The sequence below is a fragment of the Adiantum capillus-veneris genome, chromosome 16, assembly GCF_014529385.1.
Source record: "Adiantum capillus-veneris isolate H3 chromosome 16, ASM1452938v2, whole genome shotgun sequence".
NCBI lineage: Eukaryota > Viridiplantae > Streptophyta > Polypodiopsida > Polypodiales > Pteridaceae > Adiantum > Adiantum capillus-veneris.
The window spans coordinates 151,549,924-151,573,088 of NC_140946.1; the positions used below are offsets into that span (position 1 = coordinate 151,549,924).

Consider the following 23,165-nt stretch of genomic DNA (forward strand, 5'->3'; position numbering starts at 1 on the left):
TCTCTCCTGCTCCCCCACAATATGAATAGTTCCTTAAAGGTGCACCCCCGAGACAAAAGTGCACTAAAAGAAAACAAAACTAGTGAACCAACCAAATTGGGAAATGAAGGACCATTGGATATGATGGTGGTTGCAAACACAATGGATGAGGCCAAGTCTCATGAGATATAGCGTATTTTTGAATTGGACAAGCTATGGCCACAATGCTTATGGGAGACAATTAGAAACAGGAAAGATGGTAGTGCCACACTGCACTCAGCTCCAATCCCAGAGTTTAACATGGACCATGAGATTCATCTTGGGGATATATATCCATTTTACGATGATGTAGGGATAGAAGTATCTACTAAGAGCAAGCCAGGAACTTTAAGGACTCTACCTTCTTTTGAAGGGGAATACAAAACAAAATTCAAGGTGAGGGTTATATCATCTCACTGGAGTCCTATGCCACAAATGACGGGCACAAAGAGCCTACATGAACTAATGTCACCTCCTATAAGATGTACCATTACTCTCGCCAAGCTTTTGAAGATCATACCATAGTTATGGGGGTAAATGAGAAAAAACCTAGAAAAGATGGGGTTGAAAATCCCTCCGCATGATAAACTTGCAGACAAAATAATGGATAAAACTCAATCCAAGAAACCAAATGAAAGCTAGTACCAGTGAATAAGGTGGGTTAGAAGAATAAGAAAACAACACCTTACTGCTAGAGTACAAGGGAGTAAAAAAAATAGCCATACTTCATAGTGGGGCTGGGGTATCCATTGCTACAAAGAAAATTTGGGATAAGTGGGAATGACCATCTCTCAATAAAACACGTATGAAATTATAATTAATAGTTGCATTTGTAGAGATATTCTTGGGGATGTTTGAGAAAATTATTGTATCTTCTTGTGGAATTGAGTATACAAGCACACTTTTGTTGTTGTAGACTTTGAAAAGAGCAAAAACTTTTGAGGTTATTTTGGTACAACCTTTTATGCATCAACTCAAAATGTTTAAGATTGGGTCTATGACCACCTCTACTTGAGACACAAGGTTGTAACAACAAGGGTCAACACAAAGGACCATAGTTATAGAGACGTAAATCAAACATTAGTGGAATACTTTGATGTAACTACGAAATTCAAAACACAACTACCTGCTTGGTTGATGAAACAAGCGCATGTTTGATGTGTGGAGCATCTAAATGTGGAAGCCCCTCAAGGGTGATGCTAAGTTGTGTAGACAAGCGCATATTAGATAAGTTGATGAAACAAGCGCATGTTTGATGTGTGGAGCATCTAAATGTGGAAGCCCCTCAAGGGTGATGCTAAGTTGTGTAGACAACATCCCTATACTTATAATGAAACATTTGTGAAGAAAATCAAAGAAGAGATAGACACTTATAGAGATATTTTATCTACAAGATCAAGCACATAAAGTGGGTGTTTCCTATTATGGTAGTACCCTAAAAGAATAGTAAATTGCGAGTGTGTGTGAATCTCAAGCAGGTAAACATTTCCATGATTAGAGACAACTATCCCTTACCAATCACAGACCATGTGATTGAGAGAGTCATGGGCAAGGAAGCTTACAGGTTTCTTGTTGGATTTGTGGGCTACAATCAACTTACGATAAGCCTAGATGATCAACACAAAATTGCCTTTGCAATAGAATAGGGCATATATGCTTATAGAGTGATGCCATTTGGCTTAACCAATGTACCTGCCACATTCCAAAGGTTGATGAGCACGCATTCAAACAATATCTAAGACCATTCCTAGAAATGTATAAGGATGACATGTGTGTGCATTCTCTAGTGAGAAACGAATATGAGCACTTGAGAAATATTTTTGCATCTGCTTAAACCCTAAAAAATATGTCTTCATGGTAAGACAAGGAAAGATTCTAGGGAATTAGGAAAGATATGGACTTTGCATGGGCCTCGTAAGGAATCCTTATTTTTAGTGATTAAGGCTTATGTTATGAAGGGTTAAGGGGACAAGGTCATTCAAGAGGTTAGTTAATCGGCTTTTCTAGCCTTTTTTTAGGCACATGCAGGATGTGGACCTAAGAGGTCATCTTCTCTCTCTATCTTTTTGAAAGTGAAAGGAGTAAAATGGTGTGGCTTGTTGAGTGGTACCGGTTATGGTGGGTGATGGTCTGCAGGACTCATGGCGAGCAAGCTGGCAGAGCAACATATATATATATATATATATAGAGAGAGAGAGAGAGAGAGAGAGAGAGAGAGAGAGAGAGACTTGACACAGTATACTGGAATCAGCTACCTGAAGAGATCAGTTCCAATTCCATTTTGGCGATCATAGTGGTTAGAGTTGTTTGCTCGTTGACCAAAAAACTCTTCTCCGTGTTAGAATTTTCACCTGTACTAATGGCGCCCAAAACTAGTCGAGGTCAAAAACCATCACATCGTGTTGACCCTGTCCCTGAGGAATCAAGACGTGACTCTAATCCTAAGAAGGACCCAGTGACTGAGACTGAGGCTCAGGAGGATCACAGTCATGCTGATGAGGCCAAGGACTCTCAGCACTCCAATCAGTCCAGAAGGAGAAGGGCTGAGCGAGAAGAACACAAGGCCAAGAGTTCTCGGACCACACATAGGGATGATGGGACAAAGACAGCAAGGGTACTCGTCACAGTTCCAATAGAAAAGCCAGAGAAGAGACACAAACTAAAACTGACAAAGAAATTGATTGGGATGTTGATACAGACCATTACAAGAAGTCCTCAAGACGGAGTCAGGTTCCTAAGGTCAAAAGAGGCAAAGAAGGGGCTGACCGACATGATTATACCTCTTCATTGAATTTTTTTCCCAGTGTTCAAAGGTGGGAAGAAAGATGATCCATATGTTCATATCCAAGCTGAGTTGAAGAATATTGATGAAGATGACTGGGGGGAATACTTTCCTCAGACATTGAAGGATGCAGCAAGGAAATGGTACTACCATTACCTAGCTTGCCAACTCAGATCATACAACAAATTTCTCAAAGCTTTTAGACTAGAATATTCAAACAGCTGAGGTGATGAGGACATCCTCTATGAACTGGATAAGATAAAGCAAGGAAAATTATTAGTCAGAAGTTATGTTGAGAAAATCAAAGAGCTAACCAGGCAGTTGCAGCCACCATCAGAAAAGAGGTTGCGAGCATGGTTTTTAAATGGGTTCCACAGTAAAAATCTTAGGGAACAGGAGGTACCTAAACCAACAAAGAAATTCAATGATTTGGTGCAGCGCATCCTGAAGCTTGACCATTAGGCAAAGAAGGAGAGGAGTCACAAGAAGAGGAGATCAAGTGGTAGTAGTTCTTCTACTAAGAATTCCGATTCCAGTAACACCTCTAGTAGCTCTGAAAGCAGCTCAGATGAAAAGAGCAAAGACAAGGCCAAGAAAGGGTCTTGGTCTAGAAAAATTGATGAGATGGCTTGGCAGATTGCTGAAATCAGCCAAATAGACAACTAATAAGAAGAATCGAAACTTGGTGCTCAAAGTGTAAATCCAAAGATCATGTTTCCAATGAATGTCCACAGTGTACCTATTGCAAAACATATGGTCATTTATAGAACAACTGTGGCATTTGCATTCATCACTTCAAGAAGGGAAAATATTTGTCGGTAGTGGCATTTACCAATCTTGAACCAGTCAGAGTGGAGACTACCAATGTACCCCAAGAAGAGAAATTAGGTACCAATGATACTGGTATTGGGTGCAGCAAGGGGGTACTAGCCGGGGCCGGGGTCGTGGTAATTTCCAGAACCGAAGTCTGAACTGCTATACTTGTGGCAAGTATGGGCATTCTGCGGCTAAGTGTCCAGAAACACCTATTACTGTGGCTACTGAGGTGAAGGCCCCAGAGCCAGTTCCTGTATAAGCAGTTACACGCAGCAAAGGGGTGGTTATTGAGGAAATTTTAGAGGAGCCGACAAAACCAGAAAGTAGCAAATGGGTTTAGTAGAGAGAGAGGTGTGGAAGGCAAAGGGTAAATAAAAGGTAGTTGATGAATGGAAAGAGCAGAGGGAATTGGCAGCTAAGATCACAGAAGATTTAGTGAAGAAGCTGCCAGAGCAGCCTGAAAGTTCCGATGCTCGGGTCATTCAGAAGATACCAGCCTAGTCTTCTGAGAAAGCACAACCAGATTAGTTAGGGTGGTATGGGATTCCTGAGACTATGTTGGCTGCATTTCACGGACTGATGGAGGAATTAGGGAGCGGGAGCACTGAAAGAGGCACTGAAGGCACCAGAACAGAGGAATGGCATTGTGTAGATATTGCCAATTCCTCAAGTTCTGACAATAACTCTGATTAAGAAAGATAAGAAATTCATGTCAAGATTTGTGACAGAATTCAGAAACTCACAGTTGAACTAGATGATATTAGAAAAACTTTGCATGAAGTAGCAAAATTCATCAGACAACAAAGAAAAGCTAAAGCAGAAGCCAGAGCAGTTCATTTGGCTGCTATTAGAGATGATGAAGTGCCTGTGATCCAGGTAGACTACAAGGTTAGGAAACAATGGGAGCCACTATCTAGTGTCATATTGGATGGAGGAGCAGGAGTAAATATTGTGGGGACACACCTTCAACAAAGAATGGGTATCACAAACCTGAAACCAGTACCTTTCAAAGTTCAAATGGCAGATCATCAAGTGGTGTAGGCAACAGGAATGATAGAGAGTATGCAAATAAGAGTAGGCAAAGAAAGACGTGCAAGGAGCATATGGGATGCTACTGGGGCGCCCATGGTTGCGAACAACACAGGCTATTCATGACTATGCCAAACAAACTCTGACAATACAAGGTTCTAATGGCAGAATTCAAATTCAGCCAAACAACAGTAGGAGCTAGAGAAAGGAGGTGAGACCAGAAGAGCTTTGCCAGAAGTATAAGGTGAAGAAGATTGAGAGGATGCTAGCGGCAATGAATATCTTCCCACTAGCTAAAATAGATCTCAATGCAATATTACTGGACAAAGATCAAGCTAAGAATCCAAAAAGAAATTTCCAGATCAGTTCACTGAACTAAATTCTGAGGAACGACCAGTTCAGCTAACTGGGAGGCTAGAAGACCCAGTTGATTCATGTACACCAGCAGCTTCTGAACGAGTACACTCTGTAGAAGTCACTAAAAATCAGAATAGCAGTTGAGAGCTCAGAGGACCGTCTTGGGATTATGATGAGGAGCCAACCAAACAAAAAGGTGGTGGGCCTAACTGGTTGCTTCCAGATGATCAAGAAATAGAGGAATGGAATCTGGGTTTGGAGGAAAATCCTAAAATGCTTAAAGTCAATAAGCATCTGAATCTAGTTATGAAAGAAAATGCCAGACACATGAGTCCAGCATTACAAAGATGTGTTCACATGGGAACCTACTAATCTCAAGGGCGTAGATCCAAAAGTATGTCAACATCGAATACCATTGAAACTAGATGCCAGACTAGTGCGGTTGCAAAGGTACAGAATGAATCCCAATTATGGTAAGAAGGTCAAGGAAGAGATTGATAACCTTCTGAAGGCAGGATTCATCACTGAAGTAGCCAGTAGTGATTGGTTATTTCCCATTGTGGTGGTACCTAAGAAGAATGGAAAGCTTAGAGTCTATGTGGATTATCGGAAGCTGAATGCTCATACCATCAAGGATCCCTTTCCATTACCATTCACATACGTGCTGCTTGACAAAATTGTAGGATATGAGATGTATAGCTTTATGGATGGTTATAATGGTTATAACCAGTTACAGATTGCTCTTGAAGATCGGAGTAAGACTAATTTTATTACTGAGTGGGGAGCATTCATGTATTTGGTTATGCAGTTTGGTCTTTGCAATGCTCCAGTGACTTTCCAACAATGTATGATGGAAATATTCAGTGAATTTCTCCATCAATTCCTTGCTATATTCATGTATGACTTCACTGTATATTCAGAAGAGGATAAGCATTTAGTTTTTTTGGAAATGGTTTTCCAGTGTTGTCAGGAAAAGCGGATCTATTTAAACCCATTCAAATCTGTTTTCTTGGTCTAGAAAGGAAAACTACTGGGACATGTAGTGTCCAGAAATGGTATAGAAATGGTCAATGACAAGATTCAGTGTGTCCAACAGGTCAAGGCACCCTGCAATGCATCAGAACTAAGCTCTTTCTTGGGATATATCAATTTCTATAAAATATTTGTGCATCACTTTGCTTCCCACGCATTACCTTTGTATGAGCTCACAAAGAAGAGCAGCAAGTTCAATTGGATTGCTGACTGTGAAGAGAGTTTTTAGAAGTTGAAGAATGCCATTATTAGTAAGCCAATACTTCAAAAACTGAATTGGGATGTCATTTTTCATGTACATGTAGATGCTTCAGCACTGGCAATGGCAGCAATACTAGCTCAGCCTGAAGGGAGGACTGATTATCCTGTGTATTTTGCCAGTCGGAGATTCAGTGAGGCTGAACAAGGATATACCACTACTGAAAGAGAAGCCTTAGGAATGGTTTTTAGTGCTACTAAATTTTGACACTATTTGCTAGGCAAGCTATTTCATTATTATGTGGATCATCAGGCATTATTATTTTTTATCGACAAAGTCATTATTCAGGGCAGACTGATAAGATGGATGATGTTCCTGATGGAATTTGAGTTTTGCATTTTTCATAAGCCTAGTAAAACCCATTGTAGTGTTGATTTCCTATCCAAGAGTACGGATGGCTACTCTGAGGCATCTTTGAGAGATGAGCCAGTGGATGCATAACTATTGAAGTTAACAGTCGAGGAAATAACTGATCCAGAGTTGTATGATGTATATCAATTTCTTTCTAAGGGAGGATTCCTAGACATCTGGACTCAGAATAATCAGAAGAAGGCTCCAATTATTAGGAGTCTGAAGTTCGCCATCATTGGTGGGTCACTCTACAAACTGGGAGTAGATGGGGTTCTTCGAAGATGTGTGCCCATGGAAGGAAGAATGCAAGTTATTTCAAAAGCACATGATGGAGATTCTGAAGGAAATTTCTCCACTGATATTACTTACAAGAAGATTTTGCAGGCTGGTTTGTGGTTGCAAACTTTAATAGCTGATGTTAGAAGCTTTTGTAAAACATGTGATATATGTCAGAGGATGGGTAGACCCACAAAAGCAGATATGACTCCTCTAACTCCAGTCCAGCCACTGGGAGTGTTTATGAAATGGGGTCTGGATTTCATGGGTCCATTCAAGAAAATTACTCCAAGGAAGAATAGGTATATATTGATGGCCACTTGTTATGTCACCAAATGGGTGGAAGCTAAAGCTCTTCCCGATAACACCGCGAAGTCCACTGATGTGTTCTTATTTGAAAATATTCTGTGCCGTTATGGATGTCCTGTGGAGATTGTGTCTGATCAGGGAACACACTTTATAAATGATACTATGGACATTCTAATGGAAATGCTTTCAGTAAATCATCAAAAATCAACACCATATTATCCCCGATGCAATGGGCAAGCAGAGAGCAGTAACAAAACTGTCAAGACCATTCTCACTAAGATTGTGTAGAAGGAGCCACACCAGTGGGATCTGAAGCTTCAGACTGCTCTTTGGGCATATCAGACAGCCTATAAGGTCACCATTGGACTAACACCATTTAGAATGGTGTATGGCACTGAAGATGTCGTGCCTATGGTGGGAATGGCAGTAGGGTATGGGTTAGATTTTAACCATAATCTTAAACAGAGATTGTAGATTCCTCGCGGAAAAGCGTCTACTCTTCTTGGAAAACTCGTTAAAATATTCCGCTTTTTAAGAAAAGCTTCTTAGAACCCATCTTTATTCTTACACTTGCCTCTTTACGCGTATTCCTCTTTCCAGTTCGGGTTTCCTGCCAGACCCACGAGATATTCCCTTTCCGATGCTCCCGTCACCCCATCACGTGACGCATCAGGAATATTTATTTCCCGGTCTCTCCCACCGAACTAACGGTAAAACCCCTTCGCGATGCTTAATGTCACCCATCATATGACGCATCAAAGTTTTCCGTTCCTGATGGCTTTTAATAATTCCAGTAGATCTACAGTTCCTAACCTTATGGTTCAAGTGCACATCTTTAAATATCCTAATTTCAATAAAAAGAAATTACTCGAGAAAATAAGAAAATAGTCCATTTAGCAACATCCCTCTGGCTTCTAAACAGTTTTCCTCAGAATCTCGAGATAGGGTGCTAATTCCTGCTCGGTCATCCACTGAGCATCTAGAGTAGAATAATTCTTAAACTTTACCAAATACTTCCGTGTAATCTTCCCGGACTTAAGTGGCCGCTCCTGATGATGAATGATCTGTTCCGGTTGGAGTATTTCTTCCGTTTCCTCAACCTCAGGAGGTTCCTCAGCAATAGGCTGACTTGGAGGCGGTCCCACATATGGCCGGAGTAAACTAACATGGAAAGCATTGTGGATCTTCCAATTAGATGGTAAGTCTAATCGGAATGTCACATCGTTCACTTGGTCAATTATCTTAAACGGCCCATAATAGCGATTGGAAAGTTTTACCAGTTTCCCTTTATGAGTCGCTTGTTTCTTTAGTCTTGCCTTCTCAAACTTGAGTAAGACTAATTGACCGAATGTTAAGTCCAGATTCCTTCTGTGCTTGTCCGCAGCTTTCTTATGTTTTTCCAGGCATGCATGAGTAGTTCCGCTTAAAGCGAAGTCCGAAGTTTTTATGTGCTTCAAACAATTTCTAGCTATGGCTGAAAATGTCTCGAAATGTACTATGGGCACTCTCCGTTCCGATCAAGAGGGGGAGTACATGTCTCATGAATTTAATGCATTTCTTGCTAGTCGTGGGATAAAAGACCAATGTACAGTGCCTTATACACCTCAGCAAAATGGCACGATGTATGGTCAAAAGTCAAGCTTTGCCGCATTCTTTTTGGCTTGAGGCCATCATGTGTGCCACTTATGTACTAAACAGGTGTCCTACGAAAGCTTTGCGGTCGATTACTCCATATGAAGCATGGCATGATAGAAAGCCTTCTATTGAGCACATGCGTGTTTTTGGCTGTTTGGCATATGCTTTGGTGCCACAAACACAGCGCAGAAAATTGAATGATAAGGCTGTTAAATGTATTTTTGTTGGTTATAATGCTGAAAGCAAAGGTTACAGGTTGTATCATCCGCAAATAAAGCGTATTCTGGTTTCACGGGATGAAGTGTTTGTGGAAGATTCTGTTCAGCCCTTGTTGTCATGTACTAGCGACAGTAATGTAAGCTCACAGGACATTTATGACACTTTGTTGCCTCTTTTCAGTGGTGGAAATACGGTTGTAAGTTCCAATGAGGCAAATGTACAGCCTATCGGGGTTTCTGAAAATGTTATAGATCAGCCTATTACTGATGCAGATGTACATGATGTACTTGATGAGGAAAGGGTTGAAAATGATCAGGCTAGAGGTATGCCAAAATGGCTGGTGCACACTTTGCGTGACAGTAAATTGGATGCTCTTTTGTCTAGCTGTACTCGTTCAGGCTCTTGCCATGCATCTTATGCATCACATTGTTATGCTTTGGCTGTGTCTAGCTTACATGATGTTTAGGAGCCTCTGTGTTTTGATGAAGCACATAATTCAAAAAATTGGATGGCTGCCATGCAATCAGAATATGATGCACTTATAGAAAATGACACATGGACTTTATGTGATTTGCCTCCTGGCAAAAAGGCCATTGGTACGAAGTGGGTTTACAAGTTGAAACGCAAGCCGGATGGTGAGATTGATCTCCATAAGGCTTGACTTGTTGCAAAGGGTTATGCAAAGCAAAAGGCATTGATTATGAAGAGACTTTTGCTCCCACTTGTCGAATGACTACTGCGCGTTTTCTATGTGCATTGGCAGCTCATTTTGGTTGGGATGTACATCAATCAAACATTGTTACTACTTTCTTGAATGGTGACATGTTTGAGGAAATTTATGTAACGCAGCCTTGCGGTTTTGTCATAAAAGGACACGAGGACAAAGTGTGCAGATGTAAGAAGGCTTTGTATGGATTGAAGCAATCTCCTCGTGATTCACATGAGAAGGCTGACACTCATTTGGTCAAACACGGCTTTCATAACAGTCCAACAGAAAGCACATTGTATGTAAAGCGTGAGGGTGATGTACTTCTCATTGTGGTTCTTTATGTCAATGATTTGCTGATCACTGGACCAAGTGAGAGACATATTGCTGAATTTAAGGCTGATTTGAATGCTACTTTCAAGATGAAAGATTTGGGGCTGTTGCATCATTACTTGGGTATACAATTTAAGCAGTGTGATGGTGGTATTTCCTTGTGTAAGAAAAGTTACATAGAGACATTGCTATGTAAGTTTGGACTTGAGGATTGCAAACCTATTTTCACTCCCATGGAAACATGTTTGAAGTTGAGTCTACATGATGCTGGCGATCCTGCTGATGTCACTCTTTACCAAACTGCTATTGGCTGCCTCATTTATGTATGCAACACGAGGCCGGATATTCAGTTTGCACTCTCACAGGTCAGCAGATTATGCATAGCCCAGGGTCTAAGCATTGGCAGGCTGTCAAGAGGATTTTCGGCTACCTTAGTGGAACTTTACATCTTGGCTTGTTTTATCCCAAGGGGGGATCATTGCCGCCAGACTTACATGCTTTTTCGGACTCAGATTGGGCTGGTTGTTTTGACACGCAAGTGTGCACAAGTGGTTTTTGTTTCATGCTTGTCAGTTCATGTATATCATGGTTGAGCAAGAAGCAACCTATTGTTGCCACTTTGAGTTGTGAGGCTGAGTACAGGGCAATCTTCACAGCTACGGTTGAGTGTGTATGGCTAAGACGCCTTATGGATGATTTTGGTGTTGGACAGGACACTGCCAACACTATCTACACTGACAGTCAGAGCGCATTGGCAGTTGCGAAGAACCCAGTTTTTCATGCTTGCACAAAGCACATTGAGGTGCATTACCATTATGTCAGGGAGAGGCTCTCAGCAGGAGATATCAGCTTGGCTTATGTGCCAACACAGGACAACCTTGCAGATCTTTTCACAAAGGCATTGTCTCGTGAGAAGCTTGAAACTTTCCGCAAAGCTTTGGGTTTACTTCCCTTTGTGGACTGATCATGTTCTCAGGGCATGACACTTCCCTTTACTCATGTGCCAGCTCTCGTTCACCGCATCACTCCAGGGGGGATTTGTTACCATATACATGTGGTAGTAATGTGTGTGAACACACTAGGACCGCCGGGGCATTTTTTCCCTCTTTAGGAGGGTTTTTCCCCCGATCATTGTATATACGCCCATCAGTCTAGGGCTATCTATCTTTTCCATTGCACACTAAGTTATACACTCTCTATTGTGTGCCTTGAGCTTCCTTCGTCTTTTCCATTGCACACTAAGTTATACACTCTCTATTGTGTGCCTTGAGCTTCCTTCGTCTTCTCCAAGCTGTGGATGTTTCTCTGTAACCCTAATTCCAACACTTGGCTCAGCAAGTATCCAAGCCATCGTGAAGCAACTCAAAAACGTGTGTCCTTGGTGCAATCTCCTCTCTTTTGGCGGAACATTGACAAACTTGTTGGGGTTAGTAAGCCCCATGTGGAACTACTAAGGGTTGTCGACACAGATAAGTTTATCATTGGTAAGGTTTATTGGATCATGTCTGAGGCGTTACGTCAAACCAAAGAATACAACCACTATAGTGCAAGAGAGAGATCACAAATCGTGCACCTTGTGGAAAAACGATGGGCTCAAATGCACACACTATTGCATGGTGCTGCATTTGTCTTGGATCCAAAGTTCCAGATGAACGGACAAGCCTCCAACAAAAAGGTGATGGGAGACTTTAGAAACGTCTGCTCGCAGTTATTGTCAGGCGACGATGGCATGGATGCATTCCAGCAGAGGGTGGATTATGCCAATAGGGAAGGAACTTTCGGAGATCTTTAGGTTCTTAATAGCGTAAAAAAGATTTCAAGCACAGTATGGTGGAAAGAATATGGAGGAGACGTAGTTGAGTTACAACACGTGGCGACCTAGGTGCTTTCGATCGCGGCATCCAGTGATAGTTGTGTGCACAATTGGTCTTTTTATGACTTTGTGCACTCAAAGCACAGAAATTGCTTAAGTCCTGCTTGTGCCGCAGACCTTGTGTACATCTTTTGTAACATGCATCTCCTTCATGCACCCACAAAGATAGCCACACGTGTGATCGAAGTACTCTTTGGAGTGCTTCAAAATCATGAAACTGTGGTGGAACAGAGATGTAGCGACGATGAGATGGAGTGGCTACAAAATGTTTAGACAATGAAGAGGTTGATGACCTGGTGCCTGTGATAGATGGAGAAATGTAAACATCTTTTCATGATAATGTATCTCAACTTTTCTCATTGTAGCTCCCTATTGAGCTATATATCTCACTTTTTTGATTTAGTAGCAACAAAGTAAAGTATTGAAGAGAATTCGCATAGACATAAGTATTGAGGACATTGCTTGGCAATCAAATAAAAAGACATTGCTCGACTCTCAAACAAAGTCATAAATTAGCAAGTCCAGAACAAATTCATTGCTATAAACATAGAGAGAATACAATGCGTCTCGAGAGTATGAGGTAGAGAGTGAGCTGTGTGACAACTAGAAAGCTCCAAAATTGTAAATCGATCGAAAACGTATTGAACAACGACGCGCGTTATTTCAATATAAATCTAGCGTATCGATCGATATTGTACCAATCGAAAATACCACGTATTTTACGATAATACACGAATAATGATGATGAATTATTCGATATAAATTGCATTATTCAGTCAAATAAATGCAACACAAAGTGCTCAATTAGCTGCCTCCTCCGCCATCGGTACCTGTGATGTCCGAGATCCGTTGTTATCAATGCGAGAGGACGCTTTGTTTGACTCAGGAGTTTGAAGTCAAAGGCAAAAGCAAGGACTCATATGAAGACAAAAGGCAAAGGCAAGCTAAACAGAGATCATGCTGGTAAAGTATTGATAGAGGAGATCGACATGGCACATGTGGGGACAGCCACAGTGGCCACTACACCAAATTTCTAGTCAAATGGCAGTTGTTGCCACTAACTTCAGCCACAGAGAGGCTTGTGAGTGGCAGAGAGGGACGGACCATGCTCCCATATAATTGATTGAACCCAAGTTCAAGTTCTCGGTGTTTGGACCCATGGGTCGAAGTTCAAGGCACCCGCATTTGGCAAGGAGCCAATCAGACGTATAAAACACTATGGATGCATGCGTCAATTCATTGTTGTTGGTCCGATCATGGACGGGATGTGTTCCAATAGTTCATAATTTAGGAATGTTTGGACGTGATGTGGTCACGGTCCACGAATGGGGATTCTTGGACGTAGTGTGTTTTACAGTTCAATTTTCAATAAGGCAACCGATGCTCAATATCGCATGCTTATAAGGTAAAAAGTTGAGGGTAGTAGATCTGAGGTGTATCCAACAAAACAACAAGGACCTGTTTTGCTGGAGTGTCCATGGTAGCTTCTTCATCATTGACTTGGTCTCACTATTGATGTCCAGTATGAGCTGCAGAGAGAGTGTTAAAGTTTAGGCATCTCAAGTGAACTGCCCAATGTGAACCCATGCTTATTTTGGCTTTAGGTATTTTATTTTACTTATTTGTCAAATTGTGGGGGTAGGGCAATTTACTAACTTTCCTATATAAGCAACCCTATGTCCCCATTGTAAATCACTAATTCATTGCCAAGGTTGGTTGGTTAGAAGAGGTTGGTTTGAAGAAACTCTCTCTCTTTCTCTCTCTCGTGTATTCTCCCCCTCACTAGTCCCCCCTTTATAAAGTGGAACTTTGTTGGGTAAAAAACTATGTTGTTAATTTTTAGTCTCATTGTCATTCTCTTTTTTAAGAAAGTGATGTTTCTGCATCGGAAAATTCTGAGTCTATATCTGATCATGATGTAACGGTTAAGCGTTATTTGAATTCTCTATTTGCTGAATTTGTGGATGTCTTTCCACCGTATTTACCAGATGGGCTTCCACCATCTCGTGGACACAGACTAAGCTCTCCGATAAACAAATGAGGTGGGCAAATTTTCTCTCACAATTTCACTTTCATATTGCTCACATTGCTGGCAAGCATAATCTTGTAGCCGATGCACTCTCAAAGACGCGAGAGTGAATGGGGTATCAATAGCTACTCACAACAATGATCTATCTATTATGATAGATGAGTACGCTAATGATCCCGATTTGAAGGATGTGATTTCAACCCTTGCACTAGGGAAGAAAGAGGAGTCATTTACCCTACAAGATGGCTATCTTCTCTATGGCAATAGGCTATGCGTTACTAAAGTCACCGCTTATCAATTTATCAGGCCTGCCACAATAGAAGAACAATGATTTATTTATTTTTAACTGGTTTCTCTTGGTGCTGAAGTCCAGCAATATCTCATCACATGATTGACTCCTCGAGTAGTGAGTTGTATCATTCAATGCTCTCTCCATATATTTTAATTAATTTCGAAAAAGAAGTGGACCATTTTTTATGTATTGCTCATGACCTGGGATTAGAAAGCATTGGTCTATGGGAACTACATTAAAACCAAAACAGGTTAGCTATGCTTGTTTGGCTATCCTTTGGGCTATAAAGACTATTTATTCATGTTAGCTATGCTTGTTTTGGCTATCCTTTGGGCTATAAAGACTATTTATTCATGACTGCTCATGACCTGGGATTAGAAAGCATTGGTCTATGGGAACTACATTAAAACCAAAACAGGTTAGCTATGCTTGTTTGGCTATCCTTTGAGGCATAAAGACTATCTGTTGGTTGTGCAAGCAAACCTTCACTGAGCATATAACAATAGGTGTCAGATAAGTTCTTGACCATGTCAACTATTTGACCCAACATAGAAGATGACTTATATATTCTAGACTTAGATGTTCTAGATGATTCCAGAAAATGAGGCCCATCATATTTTCTCAAATTTGAAGTCAAGCTGCTCGAAACCTAAGGATGCAAAAACTAGCCTCTTAGAACTTCAAAAAATAAGCAATCACCTCAATGATTGCCATCTTAAGGGAGACCAAGGAGAAGCAAAAGAATGAAAAATTATGGCATCTAGTTCCAACCGTCTCTATCATCACCAATGAGGGCACAATATGGGGTCTCGCCTATCATGCAACCCCTTTTTGCAGATACCTCATCTTCTGCGTGGGTTCCTCTCCTATCTTGCTTGAGGACATAATCTAATTTCTCTAGAGAAGTACGAAGCCATGGCACACAACCGCATTTTATAGCCCCTGAAGTTCTTGTTTGTGTTCATCCTTACTTTGCCAAACCAGTGTCTTGTTCTTGTTTTTGTAGTCCATTCAATGGCGTCTGCCTCCTGCACATGGTGACCAAGAAGGGCTCTACTTCAACGGAGGAGGCAGTTTGGTCGACCCCGAATGTCTTTCTCTTCTGCTATACACACACACACACACACACACACACACACAAAATTGTTCCACTCCGTAGGATTTCTTACTTCTTATCTTACTATATACTAAAGGACATTGAACACCCTAAAAGTAGGGAGCTTTATATGTTTGACACATGGCAGGAGCTTTTCACTTCTAGAGCCTCACTAAACACAGTGCGCGCAACCACACACAGAGAGAGAGAGAGAGAGAGAGAGAGAGAGAGAGTTTCTGTGTTGTCAAAAAGATGTCTTCTGAGGCTCTTTTCTGTCCGTAGGCCTAGGACGGGTGTTGCACTCGTTTCTGTAAAAAATATCTTTGTTTGCAAACTGATTAAATGCTTCTGGGAAAATGATTTTTTCAAAGACCATTTGCGGGATTATTTCTTGGATTATTTTATCTTGCTTAATTTTGTCTTGATGAATTCATGAAAGGTTTGGCAGAAGAATGCAGAAACCAATCGGTTGCAAAGAGTAAGCGGGGATGAAGGTGCACAGATACACAGCCCGATCAACAAAAGGAGGGGTTCGAGTGGGTTAGGAGCCTCGAACAGCACTTCTAGTCTGGATAATCGCACTCAAGTTGTTCAGGAGGTGGCAGAAAATGCATCGCTATATGACGAGCCGGGCTCAAGAGTCCACAAACAGGCAGTGCAACTCGCCAGGTCTTGTCTGCATTTAAAGGAACGGGCACTAAAGCAACCAGATTGTCTTGTGGGAACTATTGAAAATCTAGTGCCAGGTATTACAAAAGTTGATGCCACTGCAATTGCAGCATGCTTTTTGTCAAAGCCAGGTAATCAACTGCATCTTACTTCGCTCTGTTTGTCTTTCATTCAGTATGTAAGTTTTCAACTCTTCGTGTGCACAGATGCTGATGATACTGCTTAATTTTGTAAGTTTAAACTGCATGTTTGTGGAGACTTGGTGCACAGAGGCATGTAAGTTTACACTGCATGTATGTGGAGCATTTCTAGTAATGACAATGCATTATTGCAATATAACATTTCACGCACTCACCAAGCTAAGGGAGTAGTGGCAAAAGGGAGTCCTATTGATCCGACTTTACCAAGGAACCCGATACATACAACTCTTCCTTGGAAACAGGCAGACTGGGTTAAAATTTTATCGATGGGAACATCTCATGAAAGTACAATGCAAGCCCTGGTGGATGCTGCTGATTTGAGAGGGTGTTTTTAAACTCAAAGTGGGAGGGACAATACAAACTGTTGACAACCTCAAGCCAGATGTGCTGCTAATACTTAAGGGTCATTCTTTGCGTTCATGGAAGGCAATTGGTGTCCTAATTAATTTACAAAGTTCCAGTACAGGTTGCTATGATAGTGATACAGATGTCGGGAAGATTATCAGCATGGCTCAGTTATTTCTATCAAAGGCTGGGCCTGAAAGAAAATCTATAGTGGTAGGTGTCGGTGATTTTAAGGTGATCAGATTCTTCCGAGTTAAGCGTGCTGAAGAAGATTCGTTGTTTCTCGGTTATTTGAACGGTTTCAATGTTTGGAGGGATGCACCCACCTCAAACATCATGGAAGTCCTTTCTGCATATTTACAAGCTCACCCTACCTCTTTAGACGTGACAACAACTCTAAATTGGGAATCCTTGTTACCAGCTAATTGGATGTTGCTGCACCATCTGGGCCATGGTCGGACAAGCACTGTCCACTAGGTTTCTGGAGATGATTCCAAAACATATGCTGTGAAAGTTGCACATAAACGTTATAGGCTTGATAATGATCTGAAGTTTCTCAACGAGCTTGCAGGTATAGATGGGATAGCCAGAGTTCACCTAGCCCTTAGCTCATCGACACTTGTTTTAGAACCTGTTGGTGAGCCCTTCACTTGCGAGTATATGTGTTGCTATAGAGCTATACTTCGAGTGGGTGATCTGGTGGACATACTGGAATTTGCACACAAAAGAGGAATAGTGAACAGGGATATACGCCAAGAGAATATCATGATTGCAAGAAGCATTGGCAATGAAAATAAGAGGTTATTTATTTTGGATTGGGGTTTCGTTGCCAAATCTGGTTCCATTGAGAGCTTTTCTGGAAGCTTGACCACCGCCTCTGATTTTATTCTTCAGCAGTATCTTGATGAAGGCAGAAGTAAATGGGAGTATTGTGAGACAAGGGGAACTAGTACCTTGGAGTCCACCTCCCAATCTCCCACTATATAGCATGGCTCCTAGCCCTTTGTTCTAGTTGGACTCCCTTTCCACACTACCTAGCCCGGCCTTGCCCTTGTCCTGACGTTACTCCCTCCTTAGAGAAGAGTTTTTGTCCTCGAAAACAGAAGTGGGAAATTTCTTAAGAACACTAATGTTTTTCCAAGTGGCGCCTTGTAAGGTGCAACGGAATGAATGTCGTATTTTCTCAAGATGAGTGATCCATATTTGCTCAAGGTTCCTTTTAGTTCTTATGGAAGGGAGAGACTTCCGTTCTATATGCAGAGTGTTGTGATCACGAACAAAGTGAGGGGGTATATGTGAATGTGTGTGTGTTTGAGAGAGAGAGAGAGAGAGAGAGAGAGAGAGAGAGAGAGAGAGAGAGGCACTAATTTTCTGTGTGTATCGCATTTAAGGGGGCATTCAGAGGGGAGTGAGCAAAAGAGGGACGTGTCTTGCTTGGATTGGTCGTGAGGGCATCAGAGCGATTATTGCGCTCATCAATATGAAGGGGCGCTTCCGCAATGGTGGTGGAGGATGGAATTACCTCCACGTGTCGGTTGTGATGATCCGGTGACTGCAGCAACGGCCTTCGCAGCAAGATGGGCTCTTCCAGGGTGTCCAGCTTCACGCACTGGCATCTGTCCAGCGACAGGAAGAAGGCTGTGTGCAGACCAGCGCCCACCCAGCCTGCCATTTTCTGGAACCATCCGTAGTCCATTAGGTAGTCTTAAAGCAATGTCAAGAGCACGTATGGCAAACTGTAGGTCAAACGGTTAGAAGAAACGTCAAATACACAAGCCGTAGGTCAAATCCGTTTGCGTTTTTCTACGGAAAAACGCAGACGGACTTCAAAAACTGATTCTACGTCTATCAAAACCATCCGTAGTCCATTAAGTAGTCTTAAGGCAATGTCAAGACCGTGTATGGCAAGCCGTACGTTAAACGGACAGAAGAAACGTCAAATACACAAGCCGTAGGTCAAATCCGATTGCGTTTTTCTACGAAAAAATGCAAATGGACTTCGGAAATGGCTTCTATGCCTACTAAAACCATCCGTAGATGATTAGATAGTCTTTAGGCAATGCCAAGAGCGCGTATGGCAAGCCGTAGGTCAAATGGATAGAAGAAACGCCAAATACACAAGCTGTAGGTCAAATCCGGTTGCGTTTTTCTACAGAGATAGCCGTTGGGTGTTGAAGAAACTATGGAACTAAAAGAGGCAAAGGGGTTTTGCCCACTGCATGCATTGCCATGTACACCTAGGAGTGCACGTATGTGTCTACCCATATAGGATTTGACCAATAAAGACGAGATTTTGATCCGGTGGTCTTCATCTCCGTACACCTCTGGACCGAGCTGTACGGAGATTGGGCAAGACTAGAGAATGCAAGGTAGTTTACATTGTGAGAAGTAATATATTAAAACAACATTCATAATCATTGTAGATGGCAACGCCATCAACTAACATAGAGGAAAAGATTGCATGCTCGTGTACGCTCTGCAAGTATCAAATCCTGCGCAAGCGTAGGATATGTAATGAGCATGTGCACAAGTACGGAGAGTTTGCTAAAGAAACCGTACATAATCTATGATACGACTCCTACGGAACGGGCATTGATTTTCGCGACATAGCATCTACATCTGAGAGAGAGAAAAAAGATTATGCGTGAAGGTCCGACCAATATAGAGCCAAGGATGGAAGCAGAAAAGGACTTACAGACAGAAGACGACGGCATGGAGTAGATGCTAGATGCCTTCTTCCAGACAAGCGATGAGAATGCTAATGAAGCAGCACCAGAAGCCGTGCGCCTATCTCCTGAAGACATGTTGAAGAAGTTGGCACGTCAACCAATTTATGAAGGCGCCAAAATATCGATGCTTCGTACTTGTCTGGCGTTTTTGAATCTTCAGTCAGTGTACGGGTGGTCAGAGATGTAAGCGTCACTGCTTTGTTTAGGTACGTAATTTACAAAAGAGATTTTCCGATTGCAACGGTGACGTGCTTGGAGAGCTTTTTAATTTAATGTTGCTTAAACAGGTTGCTTTCTCCCGGCTGGCAATGAAATGCCCCCCTTCAGGCCAGACGCAAAGCAACTATTGACCTCAGTTGGCTTGGACTACAACAAGATTCATGTATGTCCAAATGATTGCATTCTTTTTCGCAATGAATTCGCAGATTGTCGTGTCCTAAGTGCGGAGCAATGCGCTACAAACAAGATGCAGTTGGCGAGACAGTGCCAGCTAAAGTGTTGCGGCATTTCCCTATTATTCCTAGGATAAAAAGCATGTTTCGTTGTGGTTCCATTGCAAAGTTGATGCTGTGGCATTCTATGAATAGATCCACTGATGCAACATTTAGGGTGCCTGCTGATTCAAAGGCCTGGAGGCACATTGAAGATACCGGGCCACATTTTAAGAGTCAACCACGCAATTTGCGTTTGGACATGGCAATGGATGGAGTCAATCCATTTGGCTTGAGAAGCTCGTCATGGAGCACTTGGCTTGTGTGCCTTATCAATTACAACCTCCCGCCGTGGCTTGCCATCAAGAAGGGTCATTTGATATTAAGCTTGATTGTACCTGGTAAGTTCAAGGCAAAAAACATGGATGTTTATCTAGCTCCACTAGTTGGCGAGCTCCAGGAGTTATGGCATGGGATTGACATAGCAGATGCGGTTGAACCAATAGGACAACAGCATGCAAGGATCCATGGACTTCTTATGTGGACTATGCATGATTGGCCAGGATACGGAGAAGCTTTTGGTAATGGTTCTTGATTTACAAAATTTTCGCAATTCGCAAGCACTTTGCCTTGGCCTGATTCATGCTTTAATATATGCAGGGCTAACAACTTCGGGATACAATGCATGTCCAATTTGCGGGCAGTCTTTGAATGTGCGCTATTCTGTCTCTCTTCGAAAGACAATTTATCAAGGCCACCACCGTTATCTTCCAGATGGCCATTACTTGCGCGAAGGTCAGCTTGATAGCATCGAATGTCGTCCTATGCATGTACAAGAGTGGCGTCGCCGATGGGAGCAACATGAGGGGCAACCTGTTCCAGGAATGAAACGTTTGTCCATTCTCCATACGTTGCCGTACTGGGGTGATCTACTAATTAACCATTTTCTGGATCCAATGCATATATTCAAGAATGTGGGAGAGCTGCTCTGGAAGACAATCATGGGAATGAAAGACAATCGAGCTTCACGAGATGAATTGCAGTCAGTTGGAAAGATGTCAGAGCTGTGGCCTTTCACCAATGTAGCTGGCCAAACAAAACTTCCAAGAGCGCCATGGGTATTGCGATTTCAGAGTTCAAGATGCCAACATGATATATGCGATGTCTCAAAACAGCATTCATCCGTGACGATCAACTGTCAGGATTGAAATCGCACGATTGGCATAAGTTCTTGCAATTCATTCTTCCAATTGCGATCAAGGGGTGTTTAACGGAGGAAGTGCGGACCTGTATATACAAGATTTCAGAGCTAGTGCGGTGGATCTCTTCCAAGGATATACGGGAGGAATCTATTGCAGTTGCAAGGGCTAACTCCATTGAGGCAGTTTGCATGATTGAGAAGTATCTACCCACGAGCTGCCTAACTATCCAAATGCACTTGCTCGTCCATGTAGTAGATGAGGTTGCAGTGTGGCAGGTACAGTCCACAGCCGTTGGATGTTCTGTTTGTGTGAAGACGTTGATTTAAAATTAAGCTTAAAGTTAATTTAAACAACTGTGTTTTGACGCTTTATTTTACTTTCTTTGTGCAGGACTTTAGTATGGCAGACCAGTTTTCAGATCTCGCTTCTATGAGTGCAGATGCATTCATGGGTTTCGTTACACGGATGACGCCTGCTCAGATAGCAGAGGCTTCTCAGTACTGGGTAGCCAGAGGCACGGGTACTACGCCTCCGGGCTTCACACCCGAGGGTCCGACGCCTATGGGGGGGGACGTCTGGGTACGACGCCTGCTTCTCCCATCACGGTTGCTTCGACACCTAGGGGTGGGACAGAGGCGGGTACGTCCTCATCTCCGTAGCACAGGCGCACTCGTCGATCTCGGCAATCGTCAGGTGAAGGTGGTGGTTGCTGTGTAGGAGGGTCCACAGATGCTTCGATCTCTCCTCGCTCACGACCCCCGTCCTACCCAAACACACCTCTCGACACACCTCTTAGCACACCTCGGACACCTTGGGGGGCACACGATCCTAGTGCCTCCAAGCTCTATACTGTACGGGCAGATGGTTCTGTTGAGATGGATAGAGTCGGGACTGAGATGAGACAACGGATTCGCTAGCTCGCGGAGCTATAATTTTCGACCAGCATTCTGACGTCTTGGGGTGAGCAGGAAAAGGACAAAGTCACTTACATAGTGGAGACTATCCTGAGAGAGTAGTATTCGTAGCTCCGGGTTCTGACGTTGTTCCGAGGAGGTGGATCAAGGGTGTTGCACGGGACACCGTGAAACATCGACGAGATGCAGCTCGGAAGGCTTTCAAGACCGGCTCGTCGAAGCCTTCGGGCATCCCACACGAGACGTGACTGCAGATCAGGGAGGATGAGTGGACAGCGGCTATACGGTTCAGACAGCAGCGTGAGGCCGCGCAGATACGACAGATGACCAGGGGGACATCTCATCTTGGCAACGGAGACTTCGACACCTTTCGCTATGACGTTTTTTAAAACGCGATGAATCATGTATTCTTATTACTTTGATTTTTGTATAAACGCAGAATCTTGCGATGCATCGAGCCTCGATACGTCAGGAGGAGTCAGATGGATATCGCAGAGGTATCTATGAAGTATTGAATGATCTTGATACTTAAGGAGAGCCTGTAGATTGGGAGGCCTTACAGTTTCGTTGATCGCTTGAGGTGAGACGTTAATATGTGCGAGTTGATTTAATTAATTAAGTATATGTGAAGTAATATCAATACTAATTTTGTGAGTTGTCCTATGTGCAGGTTGTGACGCGTAATCATCAATGAATCAGATTTCATATATATGCTTTGTGAGACACAGACACGCTTCTATGTCTCCTTTTGTATAGAGATATATATATGGTTATGATTATTGTTTAGACAGTTATTGTTTTCCTTATGGTTATGGTTATTGTCATTGTCATTGTATAGACTTGGTTATTTCTCCTATTTTTGTATAAACATAGTTATGGTTCAGGTTTTGTTTATGGTTATGTTTAACTTTCTGGTTATGCTTATGGTTATTGTTAATTTTGTTTCTGGTTATGTTTAACTTTCTGGTTATGCTTATGGTTATTGTTAATTTTGTTTCTGGTTATGATAAAAGTGGTTATGGTTTTAAGTTATGGTTATGGTTCGTTATGGTCATTGGCTTTAAATCTCATGTGAGATCTTACATGGATAGCATGAGGAGGCGTATACATGATTTTTTTTTGTTGGAAAGTTTATGTAAAAACGAAGGGAATTTTGCCGAAATTTCTGCGGGAGCACGGTTGATTTTGGTGCTGCTCGCTTTCTTGAGCAGAGGATAGGAAGTCTGGCTGTGGTGGCTGTGTCCATCTTTTCATTGGACACAT

The 23,165-nt window shown here is 42.3% G+C and overlaps 1 protein-coding gene across 2 annotated transcripts; it reads left to right on the top strand.

The window, feature by feature from the left end:
• Positions 1–15,714: 15,714 nt before the first annotated feature.
• On the top strand, positions 15,715–22,824 carry LOC147440076 (uncharacterized). 2 transcript variants are annotated; one of them, XR_015184679.1, is made up of 3 exons: positions 15,715–16,212; positions 22,342–22,482; positions 22,573–22,824. XR_015184679.1 is itself a non-coding variant. In XM_086485750.1 (2 exons), the coding sequence occupies exon 1, from the start codon at positions 19,806–19,808 to the stop codon at positions 20,379–20,381; it is 576 nt and encodes a 191-aa protein (XP_086341876.1). In that variant the 5' UTR covers positions 16,219–19,805; the 3' UTR covers positions 20,382–22,482; positions 22,573–22,824. The 2 variants fall into 2 exon arrangements, 1 of the variants encoding a protein (XP_086341876.1); XM_086485750.1 differs by lacking the exon at positions 15,715–16,212 and having other exon boundaries at positions 16,219–22,482.
• The last annotated feature ends 341 nt before the right edge of the window (positions 22,825–23,165 follow it).